The sequence below is a fragment of the Ochotona curzoniae genome, unplaced genomic scaffold (assembly GCF_017591425.1).
Source record: "Ochotona curzoniae isolate NIBS_2020 unplaced genomic scaffold, NIBS_Ocur_1.0 contig_2754, whole genome shotgun sequence".
Taxonomy (NCBI): domain Eukaryota; kingdom Metazoa; phylum Chordata; class Mammalia; order Lagomorpha; family Ochotonidae; genus Ochotona; species Ochotona curzoniae.
This window is the reverse complement of record NW_024465582.1, coordinates 14,240,782-14,249,856: the sequence shown is the minus strand read 5'-3', so window position 1 is coordinate 14,249,856 and position 9,075 is coordinate 14,240,782. Positions and strand designations below refer to the sequence as shown.

Genomic DNA, 9,075 nt, shown 5'->3' with positions numbered 1-9,075 from the left:
TATACCTGCTCCTTTAAAGAGATTCCACCATGTCACCTGGGCCACCCTCACCACCTGCCACCCATGTTGGAGACTTGGATTGAATTCTCAGCTCCTGGCTTTGGCCTGGACCAGTCCCCACTATTGCCGGCACTTTCTGAGATTTGGGCTGTGGCCAGTCACATGTCCCTCCCGAAATGCAAATTCCATGTGAACGGGAACCTGACTTTGGGTCACTGCTGTGGCTCCAGGACACACCAGGTGTAGGTCGTGGGTGGGTGGCACCTTCGGTCCACTGGCTGTCCTTCCCCCCTTCCCTCCCCATTTCAGAGGCCAGGGATAAGCAGCAAGAACGTGGGAAATGAGGCAGAATGCTGATTATTCCAGTTCAGATTCTGAAAAGTGAACGGGGCGAGACAGACAGGAAGGCAAAATCAAAGGAAAGGAATGCAAAGTCCCAGGGGAAAAAGGCTGACAGACGTCACGCTCTTTGGTCACGCTCCCCAACGCCCCCGCGACGGCCCAGGCGCTCCCTCCTCCGCATCACTGTCTATCCGGTCCAGAACGCCGCCACTATAGAGTCCGGGGAGCCTTGGCCCTCGGCCCTCTAACCCTTGCCACTCATCAGACACTCTGCGCCCGCTCCCCCTGCTCCTCCAGGGTTCTCCCCGACACGCCCGCGGGGGACCAGCGAGGCGGCTGGGACTACAGCTCCCAGGGAGCCCAGCGCGCGCGCGCCTGCGCAGTGTGGCCGGAGGCGGCGGTCTGTTCTCCGCTGAGGAGGAGCGGGGCAGAGGAGGGAGGCAAGCGGGTGAGAGTTCAGAGTTCAGCAGCAGCAGCCCGAGCCCATGATTCCCATATGCCCTGTAGTTTCTTTCACCTATGGTGAGTCCGATGTGGCCCGTGAGGCCTCAGCCTGGCCCTCTTTTCCCTGGCCCGGGGCGGCGGGGAGGTGCGGGGGTTGGGGCTGGCTCCGGGGAGGAGGCGGCGGCCGCCACCGGGGCGTGCGAGTGAGTGAGGAGTGCGAGGCGGGCGCGGGGAGGCGGCGCGGCCGCGGCCCGGGCCGGCCGGGGCAGCTTCTCACGGCGCCTCTCTCTCTCTCTGCCCTCCCTCCCTCGGCGTCCCGGCCCCCTCCGCGCCTCTCTTCCCGCCATGGGACCCGACTCTCCGTGCCCGCCGCAGTGCCCAGCCGGCTGGGGGAAGATGCCAAAATGGCGACCGGCAACTACTTTGGATTCACCCACAGCGGGGCGGCGGCGGCGGCGGCTGCGGCCCAGTATAGGTAACGGCTCTCCCGCCCGCTCCCTTCTGGGCCCCCTGATCGCCCCCCGCGGCCGGGGTCCAGCCGAGCCGACGCGACGCCCCCGCGGCCGACCCCCCGAACCCCGAGTCCCCGAGCTCCGACCGGCGCTGGACAGGCCCAGCCCCGCGGCCTCGCCCGCCCCGCCCCGCCCGGCCGAGCCGAGCCCACGGCGGCGGGCGGGGACGGGGGGACACGGCGGCGATCCGGGAGCGTGGAGGGCCGCTGGGGCCTCCGCGGGCCCGGAGCTAAAATGGCCTCCCGCGGCCTCGGAGCCGGGCCGAGCCGTCCCCCTCTGGCACCCGGCGAGGACCTCTCCCCGTCCCTGGGTCCCTGCCTCTGCCGTCCTCCCGCCCCGGGGATGGAGCCGGAGGAGCCGGGGGTGGGGAGGAGGCTGCCCCGGAGGAGCGCGGCGTCGTGGCAGGTCCACGGGCCCTGGTGCTCCAGCCCTGCATGGCCACTGCGGCTGTCACCCGGGCCCCCCAGCTCCCTGTCCCGACCACCTGTTAGCCAAAGAGGTGCAAAGTTTCTGGTGCTGTTGGGAGTTTGGGTTGTAGGTGGGCTTGCAGCTGACTTCTCCTGGGGGCGGGGGGGGGTCTCTTCAGAGGAAAGAAGGTACTAGGGAGATGCCTCGGCTGATATGCCCACCCTAAACTGGCAGCTCCTGTTTTGTGGAAGTGTCCGGGGTCCCTTTGCTCGGCTTAACCATCCCGAAAGCGCACCAAAGTGGAATGTGCTCTTGATGCTCCTGATGGATCATTTTGAGACTGTGTCTTGATCAGGCGGTATGCACACGGAGCTCCTGGGAAGTGAGCTTTTTACGTATGTAATATTAGCCACCTAGTGTTTTTGCACGTTTTGCAGTTGGTTAAAGTCAGGTAGTTTGTTGGTGTTTTGTTGTGTTTCCCTTTCCTTTTCTTGAGACGCCAGGTGTGTAGTGGGACAAGCAGTTTGGGGAATGGCATGACTGGGGCTGAGTCTTACTGTGGGTTTTATGATGTTGGAGAACTCGTGTCTTCGGATGTTTGTTTTCCTCATCTGTAAAATGAGACACTGGACTAGCTAAAACTTGCAGTTCTGAGAGTGTTCCTAAGGTGCCATTTGTTCTACGAGGTGCATTATTCTGTGTAACACTAAACATGGCACTGTGAATTCAGATAAGACACACTGTCTGAGGCCCCACTTATTTTTTGAAGAATTGCTGGAATGTATGATCAAAACTAACGTTTTTAAGAAGTTGGTGGAATGTGTAAGAGTGCATTATGTTGATGAAATCAATGTGTTGCTGATTGTCAGATGTTGTGATTTCATGTGGTGTTTCGCATCTCATCATGAGGCCTGTGTCTTACAAAAGAACTGACATCATGAACCGCTAGAGCAGAGTTTTAGGGCTTTTCAAACTTAAAACATCTTTTGGTTACAACTTGTGATAATGAAGCAATGAAGTTTTAGCTACTGATAAGACGTTTAGTGTTAATAATTTTTGCAGAGCAAGGGAAAATTTGCTGGGAAACAAGGCAGTTAATCAGCATCAGTGCTGCTAGCAAGTGCTGCGTGTTCTGGCGAGGCTCTGTGTAGCCATTACATTTGCTGCTTGTGTTAGTGAGATTTATTTATGTGTCTGAAAGGCATAGTTACAGAGACGGGGGAAAAGACGGAGCTCTTCCATGCACTGACAGGCAGGCAGGCTCCCTCGGGGTGCAGGGCTCAAGCACTTAGGCCAGCCTCCACTCCTGTCCCAAATGCATTATCAGGGCGCTGGATGGGCAGTGCAGCAGCCGAGCAGCGCCTGTGTGGGATTCCGGCTCACCGGAGGAGGATTGGCCTGCAGGAGAGGCACTACCTGCCCATCTTGGTGATAATATGTGCTTTTATTTTTTTTTTTCGGTAAATACAAACTTTACAGATAGAAATATAGAAATATGGAGGGCAAATTCCTGTTTAAAGATTTTTTTTTGGATAAAATGTTTGCATTCATTTTTCCTGTGGCAACATAGGAAACTTAATTTGTTGGGCCTTTAATCTCAGTTTCAGTAAGTTTTAACAATTCAAATTAGTCGATTGTTATGTTTAGTAGGAAAGGTCTAACCTTTTATTTATTTATTTAAAGATTTATTTATTTATTGGAAAGTCAAATATACAGAGAGGAGGAGAGACGGAGAGGAAGATCTTCCCTCCGATGATTCACTCCCCAAGTGAGCGCAACGGCCGACCGATGCTATGCCGATCTGAAGCCAGGAGCCTCTTCCAGATCTCCCACATGGGTGCAGGGTCCCAAGGCTTTGGGCCGTCCTCCACTGCTTTCCTAGGCCACAAGCAGGGAGCTGGATGGGAGGTGGAGCTGCTGGGATTAGAACCGGCACCCATATGGGATCCTGGCGCGTTTAAGGCCAGGACTTTAGCTGCTAGGCCACGCCGCCAGGCCCACCTTTTATTTTTTAATTAAAGATTTATTTACTTATTTGAAAGTGCATTAAAGGGAGACAGAGATCTTCCATTGTACACTCAAAATGGCTGCAACAACCAGGGCTGCCAGGCTGAAGCCAAGAGCCAGGAACTTTCCCATTCTGGTTTTCCCATACAGGTGGCATAGATGCAAGCACTTCAAACATCTGTTGCCTTGCCAGGTGCATTAGCAGGGAACTGGGTGGGAAATGACCCCCTGGGACTTGAACTGGCACTGCAGAATAGGACATTGGTGTCATGAGCTGTAGCTGTCCATCCACTGTGCCAACAGCCCTTGTCCCAAGACTAGTCTTCAGCATTGCTAATTTTGGGGCCTATCACCACAAATAATTACTATGGGTCTCTGTGTGTATAAACATAATACATGACAATTGTATTTGATGGCAAAAAAAAGGTAGGCTCAGTATTTTTAATATTTTTGCTTAGCAAAATTGGATAAACTAAATAATAAAAACATATACAGAAAATACATTAATAATGTTACTTTTTCTTCCTGGCTGGAAATAGTTGTAATTGAAACCAGAATTCACTTTTTTCGTTTTAAAAGATCTCAAACTTGGGATTGTCTGACTTTTTGTTTTGTTTTGTTATGTTTTGTTTTGTTTTATTGCAAAGTCTGATATGTAGAGAGGAGGACAGAGAGGAAGACGTTTTGTCCGCTGATTTACTCCCCAAGTGGCCGCAGTGGCAGGAGCTGAGCCAGTCCAAAACCAGGAGCCTAGAGCTTCTTCCAGGTTTCTCACGTGGGTGCAAGGTCCCAAAACTTTGGGCCATCTTGGACTGCTTTCCCAGGCCACAGGCAGGGAGCTGGATGGGAAGCGGGGCTGCCAGGATCGGAACCAGCATCCATATGGGATCCCGGGGTGTGCAAGGCGAGGACTTCAACCACTAGGCCACTGTGCTGAGTCCCTGTCTGACACTTTTTAAACGTGGAAGATTTGAGTTGTTCCACTTGTTACTGAATATTGATAGTAAACTTCCTACAAATTAAATTAATTCTTGGTTTTAGTTTGCTTGCTTAAAATTGCAAGGCATTTGATTTTAAGTTTTAGATCTAAACTTTTACTATTTGAGATTCATGCTGGCACACTGAAGTAAAGATCAGGTTCTTTAGGATGTTAGAAGAAATCTTTGTCGGTCTACTGATTTAAATTAATTAAGTTTTGACAATGCATATTAAACATTTGTGGTAAGCATTTCGTTTTTTATCTTTTTAAAAAAATTTAGAGGTTTTTATTGGAAAGGCAGATTTACGGAGAGAAACAAAGTATCTTTAAAATCAGTTTTACTTGAAAAGCAGACTGACAGGGAGGGAGAGGCAGAGATTTTCTGTCTGCTGTTTTACTTTCCAACTGCTGCAGCATTCAGCACTGGGCCAGGTAAAAGCCAGGACACAGAACTCCATCCGGGTCTCCCACATGCCTGGCAGAGCCATGCCCCGTTGCTGCTCCTCTGGGCACACTTGCAGGAAGCTGGATTGGAACATGCGCACTGGCTCAGGCTGGCCCTCCAGGGTGGGATGCAAGTGCCCAACACCTGTTTAAAGAAAAGAACTTTTAGTATTTTAAAAACATATTAAAATAATTTTGTTTTATAATAAAGCTTGGGAAAAGAAGCATTTTAATAATCTTTAGCAAAAAATGTAAGATAATTATCAGTATAGAAAAACCTTTCTAGTGGTTTCATAGGCCTGGAAGTCTTTTTTCTTCACTTTATTGAGAGTGATAGAAAAGTTCTTGTAAGAGTCCTTCAGGTTTTGAAGGGGACTTGTAGCATGTGTTTAATATTTAATAAAAACATTGAATAATAATGCCATTATATTCCACAGTTAATAGGAACTAAGGCATAAGAATTTCTTTTTTATTTCCTTGTAAATGACTTAATTTATCTTTATTTGGAAGGTTTGAAAGCCAGTTAGACAGAGGTCCTGCATGTCCTGGTTCAGTCCCCAGATCATTGGAGCTGGGCTGGTCTCGAGTGAGGAGCTAGGCACCTCTTCCTGGTCTCCCACATGGGTTGCAGATGCCCAAGCGCTGGCAGCATGCTCCGCTGCTTTCCCTGATGCACTAGTGGGGGTGCTGAAGCAACCCCCCGGGAAACCTTCAGAACTGGCCATTTTCCCCTTACTTTAGAAAAATGCTGGACTTAGCAATTATGTTCTTCCTATTCAGTTAGAATGTTATAAATCTAACTTGTGCTTTAACTAGCTTTCTTTTTCTAAATGTGCCATATCAAATTTACTCTACCTTCAATCAAGTTGACTATTTAATGACTTGAAAACTTAACGTATACAGTAATAATTTACCACTGTATTCTTACCATCTTAGTAAATGTTAAATGATACATGTTTAAGTGGGTTTTTGGCTAGACATTTAAATCTGGTAGATAAAAGAAGAAGGCATCTCCTGTAATCATTTTGAGATGTCTTCAGGACTGTTGTAAAGGGTGAGTGTCTCATTGCCAAGGCTGTCGCCTGCCAGCTTGCTGAGAGTGACAGGCTGCTGAGTTGTGCTCGCCGCTTCACTTTTTATTTTCATGTAATATTAAGAATATTATGTCTAAGGAAATGATAAAAGTAATGTTAGTAAGGTAGAGAAGGATTAATCTCTGAGAAGGTGGAAAAACCAGGTGAACAGGTTTTTGAAACCAATCCTAGTTGTGGAAATTTACTGGTTCTTCCAAAAAAAGAAAAAGCTTCCAACTGTTGATTGTGTTGATTGCTGAATCGGATGCCTAAGGATGCATTTTGTCTAAATGAAGTTGAAGCAGGAGCGTATCTTTTCTGAAAAGGTTGATGCTGTTGATTGGCTATGTTGCCTGTGTATGTTATGAATAGATTTGGGGATAGTGTGCAGCATGGAGCTACATACTGGGTTTGAGGGCCAGGGGCCCCCAGATTCCAACTTCCTCCTGAGGCACACGGGCAGGGGGAAGCAGGTGGGCACTTCAGTGTGGGTGCCTCTGCCTCCAGTGGGAAATCCCACATTGGATTTCCAGCTTCTGGCTCAGCCTCACCCAGCATGACCCATTGTGGACATTCGGACAGTAAACTATTGGGTAGGAGATTTGCTCTTGCTTTTTCAGTTTCTGCCTTTAATATAAAATTAAACCTTAATAAATTGATTAACTGTTAGTAAAATATTCCTGAATAGAATGCTTAAGGCGTATGTTTGAATATGCTTTTGTAAACTGCCTTATAGTGTGCTGTAATGAAAAGGACACGAATTTGGAGTTTGAATTCCAGCTATATCCCTCAGTCACTTAGCCAAGTCATTCAACCTGCTTCTAAGAGCTTCTTCTGGGTCTTCCATGTGGGTGTAGGGGCCCAAAGACTTGAGCCATCCTCTTGCTGCTTTCCAGGCCATAAGCAGGGGCCAGATCAGAAGTGGAACAGCTGGGACAAAAACTGGTTCCCATATGAGATGCTTGCACCACAAACCAAGGTTTAGCCTTCTGTGCCACAGGTCTGGTCCCAAATATATAACTATTTAAGTAAAAAAAAAATTTTTTTAAGACTTATTTATTTTTATTGGAAAGTCAGATATACAGAGAGGAGGAGAGACAAAAAGAAAGATCTTCCCTCCATTGATTCATTTCCCAAGCATCCACAATGGCCAGAGCTGCACTGATCTGAAGTCAGGAGTCCGAAGCTTCTTCCGGGTCTCCTATGTGGTGTAGGGTCCCAAGGCCCTGGGCCGTCCTATACTGCGCTCCCAGGCCACAAGCAGGGAGCTGGATGGGAAACAGACCTGCAGGGATTAGAACCTGAGCTCATATGTAATCCCAGCACATGCAAGGCAACTTTAGCCACTAGGCTACCGTGCCAGACTCATTTTGTTATTATGTTAAAGGCCAATTAGCAGCGTTATTATTTGAAGACATGCCACTAGATTGATCAGAGGGCAGCCCTTTGGCTTATAAATGTAGTGATCCACAACGTATGTAAGAATTACTTAGATGTATCTTCAATCTACTGATTGAAAGTGAGTATACCCACTATACTTGTCCATAAATTGTCTTTGTCACCACTTTATCAGGATACAAGATGAGAGCCATTGTTCTGAGTATACCATCTCTTATTGTTTCATAAAAGGCATATTCAGTGCAGTTATTAATGCGTAGAAAGATCAGATGAAAGAAACACTGGGCTTTTGGCCTGAATATTGGTGTTCTTATGTACTTTTGTCTATTTAAATAATTTTTAGGCAATAATGCACTTTTTTTTTTAAGTTTGTCTAGTTGGAAGGCAGAGTGACAGAAAGGGGAGACTGAGAGCAAGAGTTGTACCATTTGCTGGTTTACTCTCCCAGTGACCACAAAGGTCAGGACTGGGTCAGGCCATAGTCGGGAACCTGGGACTCCGTCCAGATCTCACGCAGATGGCTGGCAGGAAGCATCCTCGTTGCTGTCTCTTCCCTGTCACATTAACAAGGACCTGGATTAGAGGGGGAGCGTCTGAGACTCAAACCAGCATTCTAGAGAGGGATGTTTGTGTACCAGGCAGTGGCTTAACTCACTGTGCCCCGACTCTAGCTCCAATGCACTTACCTACCATTTGATGAGCATCTCCAGTGTGCATAGTCTGTGTTCTCAAGGAGTGTACACTTCTAGAACATGATCGTGGCATATAAACCTCCAGATAGCTATGCCATGAGAGTGATCATATAACCAAATCTTGATAAAATGCCAAAATGGAGAAAATTGAAGGAATCTTACTTGGAGTTTGAAGTAGATGTAAGATTCTTCATTCAAAAAACCCAGAGGGAAGTCATTTTATGGACAAGGTGTTTGATACAGGGCTTAAGGTGCTGCTTGGGATGCCTTCATTCCATATCCCGGCTCCTTTTCTGAACCAGCTTTTCCCTATCATGAGCCCTGGGAGGCAACAGATAATAATGTGGGTATCTACTACATATGTGGGAGACCCAGAATTCTATGGTCCTGTTTTTGGCCTGTTCCAGCCTTGGTGGTTGTGGATATTTCATCAGTAGATGAAAGTTCTCTTTTCTCTGCTTTACAAATAATGTGAAAATGATTTTTTTAAAAAAGGGTTCATGGACCTGGTGCAATGGCTCAGTGGCAAAATCCTTATCTTGCACACGCTGGGATCCCATATAGGCGCTAGTTTGTGTCCCTGCTGCTCTACTTCCTGTCCAGCTCCGTGTTTGTGGCCTGGGAGGGCAGGGGAGGACAACCCAAAACCTTGGGACCCTGCACCCACTTGAGACCTGGAAGAGGCTACTGGTTCTGGCTTTGAATTGGCTTAGCTCTGGCTGTTGCAGCCACTTGGGCAGTGAATTAGTGGACGGAAGATCTTTCCAGTAAATCTG

General features: G+C 48.1%; 1 protein-coding gene across 3 annotated transcripts in view; it reads left to right on the top strand.

Annotated features, from left to right (window-relative positions):
• Nucleotides 1-744: 744 nt before the first annotated feature.
• Nucleotides 745-9,075, top strand: part of ZFR (zinc finger RNA binding protein) — a 73,189-nt gene continuing 64,858 nt past the window's right edge. For 2 of the 3 annotated variants that reach the window (XM_040977439.1, XM_040977440.1), the window contains exons 1-2: nt 753-864; nt 1,162-1,261. In XM_040977439.1, coding sequence (XP_040833373.1) covers nt 828-864; nt 1,162-1,261 — 137 coding nt within the window. In that variant the 5' untranslated portion in view covers nt 753-827. Of the gene's footprint in view, nt 865-1,161; nt 1,262-9,075 lie in introns of all 3 variants that reach the window. The other variant, XM_040977438.1, reaches the window with a different exon arrangement.